At 37.4% G+C, this 23,173-nt stretch overlaps 1 protein-coding gene across 4 annotated transcripts in view; it reads right to left on the minus strand.

The window, feature by feature from the left end:
* Positions 1 to 1,234: 1,234 nt before the first annotated feature.
* Positions 1,235 to 23,173, minus strand: part of MTMR1 (myotubularin related protein 1) — a 39,132-nt gene continuing 17,193 nt past the window's right edge. For all 4 annotated transcript variants that reach the window (XM_040614424.1, XM_040614425.1, XM_040614423.1 and 1 more), the window contains 5 exons: positions 22,512 to 22,718; positions 21,610 to 21,702; positions 16,568 to 16,681; positions 15,002 to 15,178; positions 1,235 to 2,498 (listed from right to left, as the gene is read on the minus strand). In XM_040614424.1, the coding sequence (XP_040470358.1) occupies positions 2,334 to 2,498; positions 15,002 to 15,178; positions 16,568 to 16,681; positions 21,610 to 21,702; positions 22,512 to 22,718 (756 nt within the window). In that variant the 3' untranslated portion in view covers positions 1,235 to 2,333. The remainder of the gene's footprint in view (positions 2,499 to 15,001; positions 15,179 to 16,567; positions 16,682 to 21,609; positions 21,703 to 22,511; positions 22,719 to 23,173) is intronic.

Raw genomic sequence — 23,173 nt, forward strand, 5'->3', positions numbered from 1 at the left:
ACTGAGTACAAAGACAGTCACCTCTTCAATATAAAACTATGTTTTAACTAGCATATGCGAGCTATATACCTTGGAAAATTTCCATGCCAAGTACATCAAAAAAACATCCATTGTCCTTACACACTTAACAGCAGGACCCCTCCCCCAGTGCTCTCCCTGCGGATCAGAGAAGACTCACTGAGCTATGCTGAAACTTGTGGATAAACAGTCACTCAGCTGAAATAACTGGTATTCTATGCAAAACTGAATTCTCAGATTTTAGCTCTAGGAATCTAAGCTTTAAAAATCTCCAAATGCCTAAGCTAATCCAGTCATCACTTTTACAATAATTATAGAGGAAATGTTGTGATTATTAGCACCAATAAAGAGAAAAACTTCAAAAGATTTTCTTTAGCACTGCATTTTAGAGATAATGTGCTTTACTTTAATATACAGTTAAAATGTCAAGGAAATCTGAAGTATGGAAGCGTTTAATTCAATACCAGCTCAACATATTTTGGCAATGTAAAATTCACTGCTGGCATACTGTTTAGCAGAACCATTTTTACAGGAAAACATCTTTCATCTATTTGTAAAAAGCCTGAGGTTGATTAAGAGATGCAACACTGCAAGCCTTCCTAAACTTTGTTCTTGTAGGTATCTATTATAAAAAGCATTCACTATAATAAAAAGGACACGTTGAAATACCCTGGCACCGCACAGAAAACTTCTAAGACTGGATACAGCACATCAGCCTTCCAGTTGAAGTTGCGAAAGCGTTCAGTGGCTCGCCTTACTCATAAATGATGTGCTACATAGATGAATGCAGAGAAACAGAAAAGCGCCACCGCATATTAAGAACAAATGTGCAGTAATAAATACTCTCAGACAGTAAAAACCACAGTCAGCATATAGAATCAATTGGCTCTTAAGAACGGGGCTTAATTCCAGCAGAACTTGGAGCAACACAAGCACGAGTCAAAAAGCAGAGCTGCAGTATTTAAGTGCCCTAAGGAGAAGAACCAGATTCTTATGAAGCACAGCAAGGAAAACAAGTGAGAGATTTTCAGCATGCACCATTTCTGGGCCTTTCAAGAAAACCACTGAAAAATTTTTTACAAGGCTGGATGTTACAGTAGTCAAATCTCTCTGATACAAATATTTTGGGGGAGAGATGAAAGAAAGTTGGGAATGTATATTTTATATGAAAACATAGCTAAATTGTTCACTTTACAGAAAAAAATGCTAGCAGCAATTTAAAAAACAAAAAGCCAAGAGGCTTTATTTCAAGAAAACCAATTAAGATCACATTATTTAAAAACTTTGTCAAACAAAGTCATTACAAGTTAAGGTCTTCAAAAGAGTTTGGACAGGCAGGATCCGTCTTCTGAACTTACAACTTAAAACCATGGGGGTATGCATATGTTTAACATCACATACACGTGTATAAATGCACACAGCTTTGCATTTTGTGTGTAGACTTTAAAACAAAACACACTTAACAAAATGTGGAGCTATACAGACTATACAATTTACACAGCTGGGTGTCATTCCAACCCCAAATATTACCATTTGCTAGTAAACAAACTTACTTTGTACAAGATCTTGACATGAATAAGTTTACTCCTCGCTCAGGAGGCTGAAACTGAACAATAAGCTAAACAGTCAAAAGACTTTATTTCAACTCGTACAAAAGGCATTAAAAACCCTAAAATACATGCTTTACCAAATATATTACATCATACAAGTCAGTGTGGTGTACTCAATAAATCCAGCTTAACGTCATTCACTTTTAATGGCATATTTAGTTGAAATGTAAAAGTGACTATACTGGAAAACATTTATTTAAAAATCAATTTCCAAGTGCATTAATTACCTAAAAAAAATAAATTGCTCTAGCCAAAATAAAATAAAATAATATATATATATATAACTGAGTGAAATAAGGAGCTCCCATTCAGAAAAATGTCCTGTGTAAGCATCACGTGGCATTTCAACTGATTAGCTCAACTAGGCATGGTACCCTAGGCAGTGTGAGAGGCATTCTTCTGTCTACTTGGCAGATGGATTCCTTTTTAGGATGGTTAAATTGTTAGCTGCTCAAAAAAAAGTTTAATTTCACAATTGGTGATTTAGCTAGGATGTCAAAACACATGTGGGAACTGCCAACAAGAAAATACATCACATCTATTGAAGCTCTTTTTGGCCTCATCATGATAATATCAGACACAAAGTAAGGCATGTAGATCATAGCAATTACAAGTCACTCACAATCCTTTTGTGATGGGAAAAGCATTTCACCCTCCCCTCTGTATTACCTGACACTAATTTTTTGACATGGTGTTTGTTACACATCACACAGAGGTGTGCACAGGCGTGGCTGAATGGGAAGGAGATGAACCTCTATCAGAGGAGGAAGAAATGGATCGTGTAGCAGCTTCCCGTTGCAAATCTTCAACTTTCTTCTGAAGCTCCGTCCGGATGGCAAGAAGCTCTTTTAGATTTTGATGGATTGGAACCTGTCAGGTGAAGAAAGAGAATGCTTGCTTTGACTCTCATAGCGAGTTAGCTTCTCTAGCAACGCTTCCACTGTTTTCTTCAGTACTGCAAGGAATCCAACACCTATGAATTTCAGTATCTCAGTATTTTGGGAAAGTGTTTCTTCAGTCACTTGAAATGAAACATTTCAGCAAACCGTCCCTTTCTAACAACGCAACTGGCAAGAAACCTATTGAAAAGAATGTTTGCAAATAGTCTTGATGGGATACCAAATGTATTCCAAGAAACGTACCCCTATCCCTTGGCAATACCACTTGCACCTGAACTTAAAATGCCTTTCCCGGGAACTATTTCCCCTGCCTGCTGGGACAGAACCTACTATGTAAAGAGAGGTCACAAAGCTGGCTCCGTACGGAGCATCTTGTTACTCTTCTAACCAGGCATCTTTCCAAGAGTCTGACCCCTTCCAGCTTGGCTGCTGCACTTTTCTCACTGACAAGTGAATCGTGCTTGTGGTGGACCTCCCGGAGTCACACTCTAACAAACGTTTCATAGAAGTGGGTTGTACAAGTTCCTGCCACTGCCTCTGACGGTACCCAAAACCCACCAGAGATACACCACTCTGCATTAGAGCTCTAGGCTTTTTTCATGCTCATCTGGAACAATCAATATGCCATGGCCAAAGGAAGATGTGAACCATAGTTTATTGCAGCTGGATCTGTTATCTCAGACAAGCAGGGAGAGACCTCCCCTTCTTCCAAATGCCACAGAAAGGCCCAAAAAGTTTGACTGTAAGTTGCTTTTAATTTATTTTATCCTGTACAAACTCTAATTGTTTATAGCTTTTAGAAACAGCAAGATGGGAGAAGAATTTAATAGGGTTGGTGAGACAATCATCGGGAAATGCAGCAATGGGAAACCTATAGATTGCGAGACCTAAGTGATTTATATCCTGAGCTTCTGGAATGCCAGGCTCCAACTGCATTCACCCACAATACTTCCTGCTGCTTAGGAGCGATTACAGGGCTGGGATACACACCTGAGCAGGAAATTTTCACATGGTGCTATGTGAAGAAGGTACCAAAAGCCAGAAAGAGCTTCTCCTCTTTGCCATTAACACACAACTGAGTCATAATTTACATTTTTGTGAATTCTGGCTTTTTAAAGAAAGTATATTAAAAATTCATGCATTTGATTTTGATATTTGCAAAACCTAACACTCATGTTTCTGAAACAGGAAAATACCATTTAATTTCTAACTTTAGTTCTAACTTAAAAGAATAAAACGGTATCAAAACAGTCTGGTTTAGGGTCAACTTTTTTTGACCATATACTTTTTCTTGTTTGTGGCTTAACCCACGAACACAAACTTCAGTGTATTCACAAAGTGCTGCTCCTGGTACCCTGGGAGTCATCAATTCATCCAACATGTCACCCACAGCAATTTTAAAAGTGTAACTTTTTGAGTCTTCAGCAGAACAATCGCTGCACACTGCCAAGTTCCCAGTGACCCTGGACTCCTGCCTTTGCTATGCAATTGAATTCCTTCTCTTCTTCCAACCTTCTCCTGCAGCCACCATACAAATTCTTTAGCAAGTGAGACCACAAGTCTACAGGCAACAGTCTCCTTCATTAATCAAACAAAGCACTCCCTCCAGAAAGCCAATTTCATTTTTCTGAGATGTACAGAGAACACATGCACCTAAAAACACAGCAAAACTGAGTCTGGTGATGAAGTATGTCCAAGATGCTGTAGTACACACTATGGAAAATTCACATTTCAGTGAAGATCAAGACCTTCTGGAATAAGCACCCCCCATTTTTTTTTCCCCTTTCCTCAAGTAAAAGATTCCTTCCTCATACACTCCCACTTCAGATTTCTTCTTTATGAAGACATTTTCCTGAAACACTTAGGTCTGTAACAGGGTGATTTACTATTGGCATCATTAGTCACGCAAGCCCTGGGTCATGAGAGATTTGTACACCTGATTTCTGCACAGCTTAATCATGATTCAGCATAACAGGCCAATTCTCTTAAGACACCTTTCACGCAGGCATTAGCCGGTGTGTTCCACTGCACAATGCTCAAACACTCATATAAAGCAGTTCTATACATATGGCTTTTGCCAAACCTACTATGAATCCTTTCAGGATACACTACACAAAAGCTGCAGCAGAATTTGGTGTGTTGTGTAAACTCCTTTGAGGAGGAAAAGTGTGGCTGCACATCTCAATCCTTCTTCTGCATTCTCCCAGAACCTAATTCAACAAGACATATACTCAAATTGATGCAAATGGTGTTCTGCCCACATGTCCATCTCAAAGAACAGGACTGTCTTTAAATAAATTAGCTAAATAACAATAATGACATTTTAAAAGTCTGCATTTATTCAAGTCACACAAAAACTTCAACATTAAGATTACAAAAAATGCTCTCAAAAAATTAGGAGGTGTCAGAATTAAGATTACTTTTCCAAACTCAATCCAGTCTTCCTGTACATCTGTATAAAATCATTGGTTAAATAAACATTAAAACACTAGCTTCCCCCTTGTATTCCTCATTTATTCAGTGCACAGTTTGATGCTACTCAATTAGTGAGCAGTTATTCAATATTTAGTTTTCTTTGCAGAGTCTGACCCCATCCTTTATTTATTCTTCTGAACTTAAAATGCTTAAGTTTCCTTTTCTGTACTTTCATCTCATGTCAGGAAACAAATTTATTTCTGCAGCAGCCTAATGAGGTATGGGAGTACTAACACTTTCAGACCAGGATCTGAAGCAAGCACCTCCTAATTTTGCATACCTTGGATCTCAAATTGGTTTAACAGAGAACTCGGGGAATTCTGCAATTTGGCCTCAGGGGTACTGAGCAGGATGCCCAGTAAATAAGGAACACACACAGAGTGACCACTCAGCTCCTGGTGATCTCCCTTACAAGAGGAATCCTGTGGCAAAGGCAAGGAGAAACTTCATTTCTCCAGAGCAGCATCCTGCTCCCTCAGACACAGGACAATTCGTCCTTTGCAGCCGTGCCCGCTCCAGCCTGCCTTCCCAGACTGTATTCCACGGGCTGAACAGAAAGCCAAGCCCTCCAACGCTCTAGAGCATTATTCACTCCTAGTTCCTATTCCCCATTAGTCACAACTCTCTCATTGACTCTGTATCAAATCCATCTCTCAGTCCTTTAATTTATTCTTAGTCCTTGAGAATTTACTGAGATTGTTCCAGCGTCAGATCTCCTAATTGGATGAATTTCTTCCAGGATACGACCAGGCACATTTTTGAAACATAATCTCTCTTACTAAAATCTCCTATTTGCCCTAGAGATGGAATATTTACAGAAAAACTGCTTCTTGCCCCAACAAAACAGGTCTACAATACCAATATTTTAATATGGGAAAAAATTTTTCTTGGTCACATTCTCATAAGCACCTGAGCCTGCTTGGATGAAATTTTACTGAACAACTCAGACACACGTACTTGGTGACCCAACACACATCACTGGAGTACAGCAAAGCTGTAAGCAAGGCAGAGTAAGGTCTTATAATGGAAGTGAAAAAAAAGGCTCACCTTTAAAATATTGGCCATCTTCTAATATGTACATGTTAGATGCAAACACTGCAAGACAATTCTACATAAATATCATCATGCCATTTCATATGGTAGCATAAACGTAAATGGTTTTCCAATGTCAGGTCTTTCCAGAAAAGCTTCTTGCTGCTTGACGTTTAACAGCATCATGTAAATGCACATTGATGTAAAACAATAAAATTCCAAAAATAGATTTCACACAGTAAACTTGCAACATGTCTAATTCAGCCTAGAGAAATCTTTAGCACGTTCAAAGTATTTTCAAGCAGCTGACAACGACTGATGTATTACTGATAAAGGTCTATGTTAAAATCACATACTCATGGGGTAAGAAAAAGGCAGTACAGGCAGCTGGAAGATAAAAAAAAAGTCTTATGGAAGTTCTTATAAAAAGACCTGAAAAGCAGCCTGGCATGAGGAGCTATTTTCTCCCAGATGTCTTCAATTCTGCTAGTTTAACTTTCCTTTTTTTGAAAAAAGCAAAAAATTCAAAGAATAACAAGATAGACAATGGTGCTAGAGGGAAAAAGGGGGCAAATGCCCAAAACAAAGCCTCAGCTTCAAGTCATGTGTATTTATTTTTTTTTAAATGAAAACATTAAGAGAATCAAATAGAACTGGAATTACACAGGTTTCTGGAAGCCTCTGTCCATCTTGGAAGGAGGAGGAAGGGTAAGAGGGTGAAGCACCTTCAAATAAATTTTATCACAAAAACATTAAGATAATAAAGAGGTTTAGTTCATTTCCACGTTTCCTAAGAACTTATTCCTAGGCAGACCTGTTGCTGCCAGTGTTCCCTCATACCGTCCTGTGCAAATTCTTACAGATAACTATCTCCATTTTTGTCCTTCACACTATTGTATTTCAGCATGGATCTCTCTCTCAAACAAAGCCTTCTTCAGAAGGAAATGGGTCCATCAACCTTCACAATAACACCTGTAATGGCTTGCTGTGAACGAGGTTCTCCTTTACTCTGCCACTGTTTAGAATAAAGGGAAGTGGAAGAGTGACAGATTCTGTAAGGAACAAGATGTTTGGAGAAGATTGTTTATTTAAAGATCTTGTTACCACCTTAACCCTAGAAGTGTATACTTCCATAGCACAAGTACTGTCTCCATGGCAAGCTTTTATTACAGTCGTGTTAAGGCATCATATAATTGATTTGACTCAGATGAATTTGTTGGGAGTCTGACAGCAGACGTACTGTTTTCTACTCTCTCATCCTGCCTCTCAAATTAGGAGTGGAAGCTCAAAAGATGACTCTGGACCCACCACCCAGTGACATTCAAGTTAATTTTTGCTGCTCTGCTTCACTGTATTGATACCAGATTTTCAGAAGAGTGAACATCCTTTCCTTTCTAACACCAGCTTCTTCTCAGTGTGCTGCTGCAGCAAGGCTGCTGGGCAACACCTGGCCACTACAGCCAGGTCCCCATCGCTCCTGTCCATACTCGGGGGGAAAGCAAAGACCTACTTTGCTGCACACGAGGAGCCAACACAGATGTTTGTTGGGCTGAAAATGGGTTGGGACATTCTCTTCAGGTCTTCAGGACATGTTTCACATGCTATTTAAATTATCATCATCTCAATGTGCTGAAAAACAATACATTTCATTTCTGTTATTTAATAAAATATTCCAATTAAAAATAAAGTAGAAACATAAAGGCAAACATACTACATTTTAACAGATTTTGGTGGGTTAACCTCACCAAAACATTCTGGCATTTGATTATCTATAAGAAATAAAACTGGATTTCTCAAACCACATAAAACTTACTAAAAACAGATTAGAAGTTGATCAGCCCCAAAAAATCGGCATTTACATCCAATACAGCTAGCAGTACCGTCCAAGCAGGGGCAAGAGTAAGGAGTCTGCCAGCAGCACTAAGCAGTGGGGAAAAGGGCTTGGATCCTTGGGAAGTCTGACCAAGGCACTAACCAAAAAGCTGGCCCTGAAAAAGATGGAGAAGAACTTATCTGCAACACTTCAATGGTGTTTTTTTTTCTTCTTTTTAATTGCTACTGTAATATTGACTCAGGAACTAAGACGACTATGACTGGAATTGCATGTTGTTCCCCTCCCAAGCTCATAAGCAACTGTTTCCAGCCACTACCCAAACCCTGTGCCCCTAGTCCTTTTACCTGTCCTGAGCAACACTTAGCACTAAATATAAGCTTCATAAACTAACCCCGGTTGTCCATGATTCTACCATCTTTTTGTTTGGTTTTAAGCATTCACCAAGGTTTGTAGTCCCTTCCCATTCAAATCACTAGTCTTATTGCATTACCCTTCTCTCACTGACTTACCATAAGGAACTATTTTTTTTGTAAATAAACAAAAGAAACATTCAACTTACCAGGAAAAAATTATTTACCGAAGTTCTTAGGTTTCTCTAGCTTTTTAACAATTTGCATATTTGCCCATTTCAACATTCTTTCAAGTTCCCGGTCCAACTTTTCTGCCTTAAGCCATGTTTAAACTTAGAACCTGATCCCACTCCTCGTACAACCTATTCATCTCTGTCTGTCTTCTACTCTTGCACGTCTTCCCTGCTACTTGCTTCTTCTCCCTTCCCTTCCTTACCTATGATACTGCCAGTTGCTCTGTCTCTCCAGACAGTTTCTTCTCTCTGGTACGAGCGGTTTCTTTCCCCAGTGAGACTTGATACGATTCTCCCACTGCTAGCGATACTTGCAGTATCTGAAACCCTGTCCCCCACCAGTAAAAACCAGCAAAATGTTGCAAAACTGAGTGAGCCAAGTAGCATTCTTCACTCAGAAAGAACTGATTGTAGGTTCCTGCAAATTAAGCAGTTAAAATGCGTGGGGTTTTATTTTCCTGAATAGCTAGCTTTTCTGCCTATTGAATTCAAAAGCAGACAATTTTCGTACACTTTAAAGATAAGGTACCTACTGCCTATAACAAGTTGAAAAATACTCAGAACACTGATAAAGAAACATTCTTTGTTGCTTAAAATATCATTGATATGAAAGCATTTTTTAAACTGAATTATCCATATGTACATCGAAAGCAGAACCTGCTGAACCGCAACTCAGAACATGCCACTTCACAGTTATAATAAATTATTCCTGCTGAGTGAGGACTTGGGGAAAGATAAAGCTGGTTTTTTTTAATTATACCCACACAGAAACTACAATTATGCTATACAATTTACATACTACAACACATATAAAAACCACCTAGACAAAAGACAGCTTCATTTCCTAAAAATTTCAAACCTTCCAGAATTACTACAGCTCACTTTCAGTATTGATTTTCAGGTTTTCATTCCCAAGTAATCCTTCAGGATCCTGGAGTGCTTTTGGATAGCAAAATTTGTCAACACAAAGATAGGTATAAAAGAAATTATAATAGCTACCCACTTATAGTACCGCCAAGTCTTAATTGGATGGATATCTACTGTGTATTACTGTACTAGCTCAAGGACAGTCATTCACATGAAAATTGTTCAACAGTGAATGCATTCTGTCTTGTTCAGTGAGTATACTTTATCTACTTTAGCAACAGGGAAGAAAGGCTGCAGAGGAAAATGGTTATTTTAAATTCATTGCTTGACTTAAGACTGTAAGTTTTTAAAAAACCTACTCTGTGCACTGGAAAGACAACAGTATCTTTCACTTCAGCTTTTTGTTCTTCTTCATGAAGAGCTGGAACTCTGACAGACTTGCTTTTAAAACCTTGTTAACAGTATATTCATAGGAAAAGACAATCTCAAATGATGAAAACAGGTTTTCAGTAATAATCAATACTGCCACACTTATTGTAGAGCTATGCTCCTGGGAAACCTAGCAAAACCCCCTGGCCTTCTGGAAAAGCAATGACTAGCAAACAGAAATTATGAATCCTACCACGTGGGAACTGGAACAGAAATTTTTGCAAACGACTGCAAAGATTTCCAGACTCGGGAAACTCTACACGCTACAAACTGATGCCATTGCTTGTTAAAACCTACAGCCCATTTAGATGCAGACATCTGATAGATTGAAGCAATGCTTTGAGCACTCACTCTTCAAAATATGTTAGAAGCTCCCAAAAATGAAGATTATTTGTACAGTACTAGTTTCTCTCTTTCTGTGCATGTTCTGATGCTGTGCTCATTACAGGATATAATTTATTTATTTATTTATTTTTAAATAACTCCAGATTCTTTCAGCACACAGGATAAGCAGTTAGTTTTTTATTCTGTATCAATCGAATGCTGAGGGCTTTATATGCAGATGTAAGTTACCTCCAGTAAATCAGACTCTGGAATCTTGACTTAGACAACCAGACAGAAAGAAACTATCAGGTACTGTAAGAAACTTCCCTTGTCTCACAAGACACTCTGGTAAATGCAGGGATGAAATCTCCTTAGCTAGAGCAGCACTTAGCTATCTAATCCACAAGCAATTCCTTCTCCTGATACCTCCTGCCTCACTCTTTAATGCAAAAGGATGGACTCAAGACCATGGATCGCGGACCAGCAATACCAAGCATTTCCTGAGCCATACGATGGCTTTGTTGTGCTACTTTTGTTGTGCTGTTTGTGTTTGATGGCTAAAATGATGTTAAATCAAATGTATGAACTTCGAAAATGTTACAATCGATGTCAACATGCTCAGAGAGGAAAATACCGGGTAGCGTGACTGAAGACAGGTGTAAATAATACGAACACCCCACATGCCAGACAGTAAGTCATATCTTGTTATGTGCAGGATAAAGTATCTCAGTAATTATGTTTTCCAGTTTATTCTCAATGATTTTTCCAGTGATGCTTAGCATCTTATTTGTTCTTTTAAATATGCAATATTTTCTATTTATTGACACTGGAGTTCAGCTGACATCTAATCACTCGACTGTTCAACACATGAAATCCTTCTGCAATTCTATACACAGCATAAAAAAAAGCATCAATCATTGTAACCTATTTATTTGCTTTCCAGGCATTTCTACACATACTAAACAAACAGGTTTTTATTCATATCTTTTCCTATCCTTTTTTAAGACAGCTGTTAACCTACAGACAGACTTTCCCTGGCTTTTCATGGAAGCTCCAAAGACTGCCTTTAGCAGATGATTCCTTTCCAGTAGCTGAACTGAACTTCTAGGTTGTAGATGGTGATAGCTTTATATTCTAGATGAAAGTCCACACACACAAAGAAAATAATTAATTTGAAAAACTTACAGGGATTCCTATGATATTATCTCTAGCATAGTCGCCAAATTTGCAGAACAGAGCTTGAAGAAAAAATTAGCAGGCATAGAAACATTTTAAAATCCCAACGATTAAAACAGAACAAGTTTAAGCCCTGTACTCCAAGGGTTAAAATGTCATTTCCCAGAAGGCATAAACCAACTAAACATGCAAATGTTGTGACTAAAATACATTCTTTTCCTTGCCTCTCACCTAGCAAGCCACAGCCTGAACTGAAAGGACCAGAACTTTTACTCATGCCCTGCATATATGAATGGTAAGAGTAGATGAGTTCAAAAATACAGCCCCTGCAGAAGTCATATTCAGGAACACCATTTGTTGTGTTGTCCCCAACTTCCAGAGTTGCCCAAGCAGATAACTAACTCACATCTGGAAGCTAGAACTCCTTACACTACTGTAAAGAGGTCTGAATGACTACATAGAAAAGGAAAGAGAAATATATGATATCAACTGAAAAAAATCAAAAGCATCATACTGTCCTATCTATTCCAGACTAGCAGGATCATCTGTAAGTCCAGTAGCAGGTACCCACAGAGCACACACCTCTGTATGAGAGAATGAAACAGCCTACCTTCCACATATCACACACAAACACACATTTCCCCAGCCAAGGAAAGGACAAATCTGAAAATTTTTTTTCTCAGTCAATGAACTCAAATAAGATACGACTAAAATCTATCTAATTTTCTTGGGACAAGAAGTCAATAATGATGTAACACCTCCAAACTGAAACCAAGGAACATTTTATTTCACTTAAGAATTAGAATGACCTTGTTGAAGCACAGTTTAGCAAAAAGGGAATCTATAAGAGATGTCCACATTTCACCTAGATTTTTCCATGGTGTTCACTTCTCAGACTCTTGAGCTTTGAACTCTATGGAAGGAGGCTGTGTGTCACCCAGTTGCATAGGATCTATTGCAATACAGCTGTAACCCTAAAATGGGGCTCTTAATGCAAACACCATCAAAACCACCAATTTAGCCTTCCACAAAATTTAGGTAAACTAAAGATATATCATAAGCAATCTTTTCTTTACAGAACACAAAAATGACGCTAAAGTCTTTACATCCTAGTGCAATGAAGTGCTCAGACCTTATTGTACTGTTAAAGGTCTGATGAGATGCAGATACTCAGAGTACAATAAAGGGAAAATAAATGGTTATATCAAGTTACCATTCAGTAATTTATAAATTAAAAAAATTTAAAAGGTGATGTATGCTTATTTCCAGTAGAAGTCAATAAAGTGCAATGATTAACTTCTCTCAGTCCATTTAGAAATTCAAGCCTCACTCACTAATCAAGCTGAAATTAGAAAACCCAAAATACAGCCGTAAACCAAAACCTGCCCTTCTGCTCTTGTGAGTTTCCTCTCCCATAATATAAAGTTGGTTGAAAACAGGTATCAAACATCCATGCTGATTATATATTGAAGGATTATTATTCATCTTCCCTTAAATTCAACTATTAGGCATTTCTCCTTTATGGTGAGCTCCTAGAAAACAAAAATAATTTTCTAGTTTCCTGAAGATGTTTGTGCAGCTGATAAAACAGCATGTGACGTTGCTTTGAACTGCTACTCATCAGAGCGCTCTTCACTCACATTAAATATTTCATTTTCTCTTATTCCAGTTGAAAACGAGAAAACCATGTTCAAAGATATTCAATAAAAACACCCTTTATAAGTAGGCAGAGATGTCTATTCTTTTAATAAATCCACTGATCAAGGATTTTTTTCAATGAAGATAAGTGAAGAGCTGCTGGGCATCGCAATGGTCATTGTCTTTTTTTTCTGTCACTGAACGGGTCTGAATGTTACTGAGCTGGCTAACGGTGTGAAACCGAACAATGCAAACACAGAAGAAAGCACACTTAGTATACTGCGATTACAAAGACTACTTGTTTGCATGAGTTTGTGCTTTCATAATTAGACTGGAGAACACAAATCTGCAACAAAAAAAAAAAAAAGTAATTTCTGCAGCAAATTTATCCAAGTAGATGTGAAACACTTCCAAATATTTGTCACAAATACCACATAAATTCAGGCCAGAGACAAGAGGAAAGGCACAATGTGTCTTTACAAGACAAAGCTAAGGTGGCAGAACTAAAAAGTCAAAACAGTTGTAGTAGTACTTCAAGAAAAGAAGGTGGTAGTAAAGTTAAGGCAGTCACCAGGATCATCAAATTTTGTTACCTTCAGCCTGCTGATTTGAGGGACCTGCTCCCAAAGATGCCCTGAAGACCAATGAGTCACACACACCAGAGTGCCTGCAGAGCGCTCCCCTGACAGGAGCGGGCAGAGCACTCTCCAACACAGGCAGTGAGCAGAGCTTGCTGCTAAGTATATGACAGCTCTGATATTTTCTCATTCTGTCATCTCTTCCCCACCCTCATCTCTTCTGGATCGGGACTACCTTTCATGTGTGCTTAAAAAGCCTGCTTGCTTTCAGGGCCTACAGATCTCAATTAAATACAAGTAACAGACACCGCTGCAGGTCGACTGTATTAAAACATGCATAAATCACACAAAAAAGCTTGTTTTTCAGCAAGGTAAGGGAAAGATGGTATTTTGCTAAAAAGCAGCTGACAATTTTACTTTAAACCCATAAAGACTAAAATACCCCATCTTTCAAGTTTTAATACATGCTAACAGCTAACAGGTACCTAATGGTCATAGGACTACATCATCCAAAACAGAACAAGTAAGGGAAACAAAGCAGTTCAGAGGAAACATCTCAGTGAGAAAGCAAGCCATCCAGACTTTTCCAGGACCTTGAAAGGTATTTCTCAGATGCCTGGACTTCTATCAGTGTACTGTCCTTGAAACTTACCTTGGAACACCATCTTTTACAACAGCCTCTCACTTGTGGGTGTCTAATAAATTTGAAACTCACATCTCATTCTAACTGGTAGAAGATGAAAGCAGCTTTTGAGCAGTCACTTAATACAGGTAATTTATCATAATATGCTTGGGGGTACCTTGGAATGTTACCTTAATAAAGAGATGGTGTAGCACCCTCAGATATATTATGGCTGTGACACAAACTGAATGTTCTTTCTTCAGACTTCTAAGCATGAGAGCATATGGAGTATTTGTCTGGCAAGATTTAGATTTATCTGAATAGCAGACATTACTTGTAAGAACAAATACTGGATGAATCAAGGAGCATGTATAGGGAGTGTTTAATCTTTAGCATGCCAGCTTGAAACCGTAAAGGTCAATTGAAAACAAGCATCTATGTGATGCTAAGTTTAGAGAGCTTACAAAATGTGTCAGTACATAGTGCAATTATTTCAAAAATTGCTGCTATACTTTATATCATTGCTGGTAAAGGGCAAAACATAATTAAAACTTAAGGTACACTAAACTCTACCAGAAGGTTCAGGCAATAAAAGTACTAAAAAGTGTTACAAAGTATTATAGAAGTGTTAAAAAAGTAATCTTCTGACAACAAAGACCCTCAATGTTACCTTTCACAAGCCAGTAAAGTGATACTGTAACCCTATTCTGCAGGTGACCACAATGAAAACATTTTACCAAGTTTGAACACATCCTGCATCTTCTTCAAGAAAATCGCCTCGTTCCCTATCAGCTGAAATACGTGAAACAGATGAACACTTCTGAAGTTAAATTCTGCATTCAACACTGAAAAATAATTATTTTTTTAAATCTGTGTGCTCTTCACAAAAATACAGAAGTCATGTGAAAGCTCATACCTGAGGCCGCATCCTTGGGTTCCATCTGACATAGTAGTTCACCCATAGTTCCAAATGGTTCAGACTGGCAACAGGATACAGGACATGGTTTTCATAGTTCACGTAGAAAGGATTTGTGAACTCATCTAACTGGCTGTTTACATAGGACCACAGCGATATAGTCTTTGTGCTTACCTCCTGATTGAAAAAAAAAATTTACAATTATATGGATTGCAAAACCTTAAGATATGAGGTTAATATCTACATATCAGTAATTCTGCCCGTGAAATTTACCTTATCTACTAGAAAGTTGCAAGCACTCTGAGAACACTTCCAGTAGCTGATCATTACACAGTCTTAAAACTTTAGCAAAACATTTGAACACTTAGTCTGGTCCAAGGCTAACTGAGCAAGAAGATTCAGGCATATTATTTTCAGAGACACTAAGGTCTAGTTGAGCAAAAGCAAGCTGTACTGCTTGTAATTTCGAGCCATGTTTGCAACTACTTAAATACATGCTTACACACTGACAACTGAAAAAAAAAATATTAAATTAGCTTTGACAAGAAAATCAGTGAAGAGGTATGTATTTTGGAAGATCCAAAACAGCATCCATGAGAAGTCATTATGCAATTCAGCCACTCCTTATTTGCTCCTATCAATTGATATTATGCTTTAAAATGCCTATTTTATCTTTATTTGCACTTCTGAAAGTTGTATTCTAAATGGAATCAGCATAATCATGGTTAGATCAAAGACTGAAAATCTGAACTTACATCAGATTCCTCTTGCAATTTTACACTCCTTCAGTGTTGTAAAGCATGTGTTTCTACTACCACTGCGTCTTAAATTGCATTTCTTTATTGAGAATTGCATCTGACTATTCATTTATGAAAGAAAGCTGTCTGGAAACCCTGCATTTGCTGAGAACATGTTATTCAGCTCCATCTTGTGGTATTTATATGCAACTTTTTCCCCTACAGAAGCAGTAGAGACAAACCAAAAGAACAGCAAAGCTAAATATGGCAAAGAATTGTTATTTGCTTTCAAAAATATAAAGTATTAAAAACAGTAAAGCAAAAAGTAAGCAAAAGTGTACTTGGAATATTAACAAACTTCCCCCTCCTCCTCCCAGCTCAAAGTATTTCATTGAATTCTAACTTCATTCATTTAGGTATTTTAAATTTCCATAGTCTTCAACTGTAAACTCAATCTAATTATGTTCTAAAGTGACCTGCAAAGTCATCTATAAGAGTTCCTTTGGAAACAGTGAAAGAAATGCTAATGTAATTTGACAATGATTATTTAAAATTGTATACGTTGGCTAGAAATATCTGAAAGAGGACTGTCTAAAACCCTCAAACCCCTGAACAGATAATAACTAAAGAAAAATAAGTGCGCTCTCATTTAACAGCACAGCATTCAGCATGTATTTCTCATACCATGAAATTTCATTCCTGCATTGCCTTTTAAGACTATGTCACAAATGTATCCAAAACCACATCTCAGATGTTCTTACATCTTGCATTCTAAGTATTTTCATTTAAAATCAACAAATTAAGAATGTACATTACACTAATTATTTACCTCTTTTAATCTCTCTTTTTCACAGTTGCATAAGAAAGTCCCAAAAAGACAACTGTAAAGGTGATCCAGAATGGTGATCAAAAATAACTCATTGAATTCAAAGGCTGCAGGAAACTGAAAAAAAAAAAAAATTGATAAAATTACTTTAAGCTTTATTTTAAGCAGCGTAGAAAGGAAGAAACTCAGACATAAGAAATAACCAAAAGATTTAGATAAGATTTTTTTTTCTTATTTAGTGACTATTTTCAGGAAAACTCAACAATTTCAGTGGCTCCAATTGCAATAATACATTTCACCTACACAGTTCTTTATAAATACTCCTCAGAGAGAAACCTTACATTCATTATCCCACTATACTAGAATACATAGAAACATTAGCTAATGTGCAACTGGTGACACAAAGCAATCCACTTTAAAGAGCTCCAACAGTACTGTGTTCTAACCCACCCTAAACTGTCTTCAGCATATGCTTTACCTCCCTTGTAACAAGACAAGAAATAATTTGGGGGGGGAGGAAGAAGATGATGACATTTAAGGGTTTTCCTATTCTAACATGCAAGGAATTGGAGAATAAAGACTACTGCACGTACAATGTGCTTAACATATATTTAAAATGTTTCTTCACTTTCTACCCAAGTAAGTTTATTTGCCTCCATTTCACCCCTTGAGTTTACCATCAGCTATGTACAATAAGCCTTTAATCCCTCTGCTTCTATATTGGCAAGTAAATCCTGTACATCTGAAATGAAAGAACTGTTATTCCACGGAGCACCACCAGGTATTTTATTCATAAGCAGAGGTTACCGGGTACATTGTAGGAAAAAAGTTAGAAATTTGAAAACACTCAAAATGTTTAAGATATAACTTAATCTGTAGTGCTCGAAAAAACATAAAGGAAGAAATTAATGCAAACTGCATGGGCTGCTACCTATTCAGATGGAAAAGGTCCTTCTTAAATCAAATTTTATGATAGGACTACATATGGCAGCTGCTTGATGTGTCAAAATAACTTTGCGTTCAGTATGACAAGGGTCTCACACAGATACGGAATGACAAACATTTAGGAGAAAAAAAAATTTAGAAGACTAAAGGAAAATTTAAAAAGTAGCATTTCCCTCATTACCATGAAAGAGAATGTTTTAACAAATGGAAACAAATTTTTTTCATTCCCACTAAAGGAGTAAATCTTTACAGAAACCCAAAAGGTAAAGTTATAGATTCATAAGGAGGAATTTCCTGCTGTATGGGGAAATCTCAAGTCAGTCTTTCAGATCTGAAAAAAACAGCAGACTAGTTTCCGAACAGTGAACACCTTGGCATGAGTGACTCAAGAGCTACTTTAAAATAAAATAATAAAAAAAAGATGACAAGTATAGCTAGCAGGAATAACACAGCAGCTGGGACTGTGGATGAACTAGTGGGTCCAGAACTTCTTCTTCAGTGTCATCTGTGATTTATGAAAGGCAAATGTTTATATTCATGTTGAAAGAGTTGAAAAACACACAATGGGTGTGCTTGTATTAAACCCAGAAAACGTAAGTTTAAAGCAATGTTCTTTTAAAAGATTGATTTAAGTCAAACATTGCAAAAACATTTTGTTTCCAAGTCTTCTCAAGCTAAGATATACCAACTTTCAACTGAAATTGCTGAGTATCAATTGCTCACCAAATGAATGGGAGCCTTCCTTCTGACTCTGCTACGGGTTCCACACCGTTCAACAGCATGGCGCGCTCACACTGAGGCTTCCCTTTCAAATCACACGTTTGTTTTCAATCGCCTAGCCATTTGTTTTCATAAAACCTATAAGAACTTAAGATTATCAAATTCTCTTTTTCAGTCATGTTGAAAAGTTATCACTTACTTCTTTCTAGGAAATCATGCCAAAATTCAATTACCATACAATGATGTTAACAACACACTATGATTTTAAAGAAGTATGAACAGGACTTGATAAGCAGGTGTGCCAAACCAAGTCAGGATAAAATTCAGTGGATCTCAGACCTCAGTCTCCAGCCCAAAGCAGTGAACAGATACAGAGAGCAAAAATAATTTGCAAAGGATCAAAATGATATTTGGAAGTAACTTCGAAGACAAAGCCTCTCCTAAAGGGACTCTCTTTAACTGAAAGCACTTAATGAGCCTTGTCACATTAGGGTTCTGTGTTGTGACGAGTCCATACTAATCAGATGGATGCCGACATGGCCACTATTCCAATTCAGTGAAGCATATTCAAAATTCCATACATCAGTGGTTGCACTCCAACTAATTTATTAATAAGTGATAGCACTTTATTGAAACCCTGTCTTTGGATACAAGAGTGGTACTGTTGGAGCTGACATATCAAGACTGTAAAGCTTCTATTACTGCTGCTGAAAAATCACTGACCTAAAAATGCTTTCCTCTGTAGTTCCAAGCCCATTAGCGTCTGTTTGAAGATTCAGGTGGAAAAATTCCCCAAATGAAAATTTACTTCTTGTCAAGTCCACTAATTGTGAGAGAACACATGGGTCATTAAAATCTCCCACTTGACGCTGCTGGATTTGTTGGGGGTGGGGTGTGTGTGTGAAGGAGGTATTTAAAAGAAGAATTCTCTTATTTAAGAAGTCTGATGACGCCAAGTGGCATCTGATTCAGCAACGTGCAAAATAAGCTTGCTTTTTAATCAATGAACTAATTTTTTGTACTACAGTAACATTAAAGTTGAAACACTTTGCAGAATAGTTCTTATGGTTGTGGAATTGGACTGAATCAGGTTAGCTGAACACTAGATATAAACAGAGTACAGAAGTCTGAAACCAGTGAAAAATGCATCTCTGGCAACAGATGACATCCAGTAACAAACAGGATACAACTTTCTACCAGTTTCAAACATACTTTTCTCCTAAGTGGGTACTGTGCATGAAAGGTAGAAAGCTGCCTGAGCTGCCATGCTACATGCAAATTTTACAGTTTTCTTTCATTTTTAACAGGGCATCATGTCAGATCACGTGTGGCCTTTCCAATTTGACATGTGCTATTCAAAATGACCAGATTTTACTAACAGAGGAGGGAAATCACTTTGCCATATGTTTTTTATTAAAAGCTGATATCAATGTACTTCTCTCAGGTTCTCTATTACTGTATTTGTATGTCATGAAGACCATAAAAAACAAGGGAAAACATAAGGCTGTGGAGGATTAAGTTTCATTGTCTGAAGCTATCCGGAAATTTGTATCTCAGTGGGAAGTTAGAGATTCTCTCACTGTATTAAGTCAACTGTTTTAAGAATGTAATCCTCAGAACCCGAAAGAGAAGATTTGCTTGCTTTGAGCCCATGCCCAAACCCCAGCCCTTACACCCTCCCGCAATCATTAACACTTATGGAAAATTTCACATATGTTTACCAGGGATTCTAAAGCACGAAACTAGCACTATTTTACTAGCAAGTGATCTATACAAGGATAAAATAGAATCCTGGTTTTCATAGGTCCCTGTAAAGGTAATCACCATCTTCACATCTATTCTCTAGGTGTTGAAGTCAACTAAAAAAGTAAAAATAAGTGGGCAAGAACTCTACAAGAATGACATTTTCGATTTTTTTCCTGCTGTAACATTAATGATTTTTCAATGCCACTGCTGTTCATGAATTTCAGAACAGGTTTTGAACAGATGTGGTACTGGCAAAATGTTTCATAGAATCTCCCATTCTCCCCTGCCCCCCATCCCTCCCCCTCCCCTTTTTTTTAAAAAAAAAAAAACAGAGGGAACTAAACTGTTTATAGCAATAAATAGGAGGCAGCAAGGGAGATCACAAAAATAGAAGAGGCTGCTCTCAATTAAGGATCTCCCCAGAGGACTTTCGTTCCTACCAGGTGTTTAGAACTGCTTCTCTTTGCTATTGTTATGAGCTTTCCTCTGAGAGGGGCAGAATTTTTCATTTATTTTCTCCAGCCATACTAAACAGCCATTAATGCTGAAATATAGATACACAGAAAGAGAAAGTCTTCAAGGGACTCTGGACAAGGGCCCAGTATTAAAGTAGGAAACTTTCATACAGCACTGAAGATGACTGTTTTGAATACAAGTTTTGGAAACTGTGATACAAGTTTTCAAAAACCATGTGCAGAACAAGAATACTAAGGTAACAGATCTGGGAGTGCTAGCATCATATGGAACCAGGTTGCTACCCTCCTCTCTTTAAAGAAATCACATACTATACAGACTTCAGTATAACTGCTTTTGCTGTAAGAGCACAGATTCATGTCACGCTTCAAGGGGGTAGGGGCTGGGGAGAAAGAGAGGGGAGAAGAAAAAAAAAGGGGTCGAACACTTCTAATTTATTTGCATTTAAATGCTTCATGTGGACAACCTATTCCAGTAACCCCATTAAAGATCAGCCATACAAAAACTCAGAAAATTATGCTCATGGAGGTATGAATAAGGAAAATGAAGGCTAAAGCCATTCTATAATTTAACATATTCAGAAAAAAATGAGAATTTTAATGTTTTGATATCTCAAATATCACTAATTTCAAAGATCTCTCCTGATTCAGAGGTAAAAACAGTGTCAGAAGTAAGAAAACTTATCTGAGAATAGGCTTGTAAGTGCTGTCCTGTATTCATAATGATGCCAACATTAACTTACATTTCACATCTGAGACATACATAGAACCTCTCTGCCCCTCAGTTCACAATCTGCCTGGACTTTTGTTGTTTCTTAAGGACAACATAAATCCGTATGAACATTTACTCTACCACTGAATATGCAATGCAAACCATTTATCTCCTCAATAACTCCCATTTATGTGATCAGAGAATCCTTTGAAAGCCTGTTTTGAACAAAAAGGATTGCTGGTACTTTGGTTTCAAGTCAATACCACTACTCTAGGTCCTTCTATCTACTTTGAGCAAGAAGTTTCCCTATGTGTGCATGGTGCAGCCACAGTGTGACCAACTTCAGGAAAACACACTACTGCTCTGTAAAGAAACGTGTTTTCCTACACAAATTACATTTCCAAGGTAAAGACTGAGACCTCATAGAAATATACTCTCAAGCATCTTACCTGCTTTGTCATTTGCCAAACGCAGTCAATGAACTGAAGGAAAATGGGAGATCTGTCTGCATCAGCATGATCATCATCTCCATGTCCTACTCGCTGAAAGTCAAAACAAACTTTTCATTTCAGGCTGGTGTATTTACAGTACCAACCTAACACTAAAGTTGAGTAATTCTTAAATTTATGTTCCAATGGTGAACAAGACAAGCAAATCCTCCATAATGCTAACCCGTACCTTTCAACTACTGAAATATTCACTTACATACATGCCTTTGCTGTTGAGCAGAGCTGAAAGCCACTTGGTCAACAAAGCTGTACCAGTTGTTTCCCCACCTTTCACTGCACAGCCATTTACTTCTACCAGTAGGTCAAACTGGTATATATTTACTAAGAGTGTACTGAAACGATGATTATTCCACATCCACCTCCCATAAATACATGTAATTTCTCCTAAACCATCTTAGAGTCACAGCCCACAAAATGTCATAATAATTTATGTCCTAATTCCCCACTAGCCCATGTGTTAAATAAACAATTCAACCTTAAATCAGAGTAATGGGTCCAGCAATTTTACCTTCTAGACACCTTAATTGTTTTCCTTGTTTCTCCATTCACAAGATTATTAAAAATGAAGCAATGTGTTACAATCCCTCTTCCTCATAAAAAAGCCACGTGATTTTTTAAACCATTATGTTCAAGCCACTTCATTCTTATTTAATTTATATTATACTTTACACATGGATTTCCTGTTAAAAATGAACAGGTCACAATTCTCTGACACACTCACACCATTAAAAGAAGGACACCAGAGACAGTAACTAAAGTGTAGCAGAGTACTGTGAGAAAACATGCAATTTGAAACAAAAGCCTTGAAGGTGACAAAGCGTACACTAAATCTTTCAGCTTACCATTGCAAATCGGTGTCCAAAACTTATCCATTCTTTCTCTATAAGAACTTCAAACCCCTTGATAGTTCTGTAATAGCTGTCCAGCATAAGCATAGCTAGCGCAGTAAGCTGTGCAGTTCGATCCCAACCATCACTGCAATGAACCACTACAGATGTTTTACCAGATTCAATTTTATCTGCAATCCTTACTGCTCCAGCAAGAAGCATCTTAAATAAACAAAAAACCAAAATTAAATAAATGAGCATGTTAAATACTGACCAAACACTAACCAAAAAAAGTTATAATTAACTCTTAAGGTTAATATATTATAAATTTTCAGATTAATACATAATCATCTAGATGACATTGTTTTAAATTGGGGATTTCCAAATGATAGTTTGCATACTCCTAGAGGTACAAAAACTGTGTGCACTCTGTTGTCCAGGAAAGACTTGTTACGAGCTCTCCATTGTTGTAGCATATAGCAAAAGAAACTGGGAATTCCTTCTCTAAATTAAATCTGAAATTCTGTATCACAGTGAAAAGATACAAATACCATAACCTATTCCAAAGGCTGAAGTTTCACTGTTTTCAAAGTTCATTTTCACAGTAATCAATCACTCAATCTTCCTCAGCTTTCAGTTCTCAACTACCAAGCTTAGAGAAAGGGACGAACCATCCA

Source organism: Falco naumanni, chromosome 14, assembly GCF_017639655.2.
Source record: "Falco naumanni isolate bFalNau1 chromosome 14, bFalNau1.pat, whole genome shotgun sequence".
NCBI lineage: Eukaryota > Metazoa > Chordata > Aves > Falconiformes > Falconidae > Falco > Falco naumanni.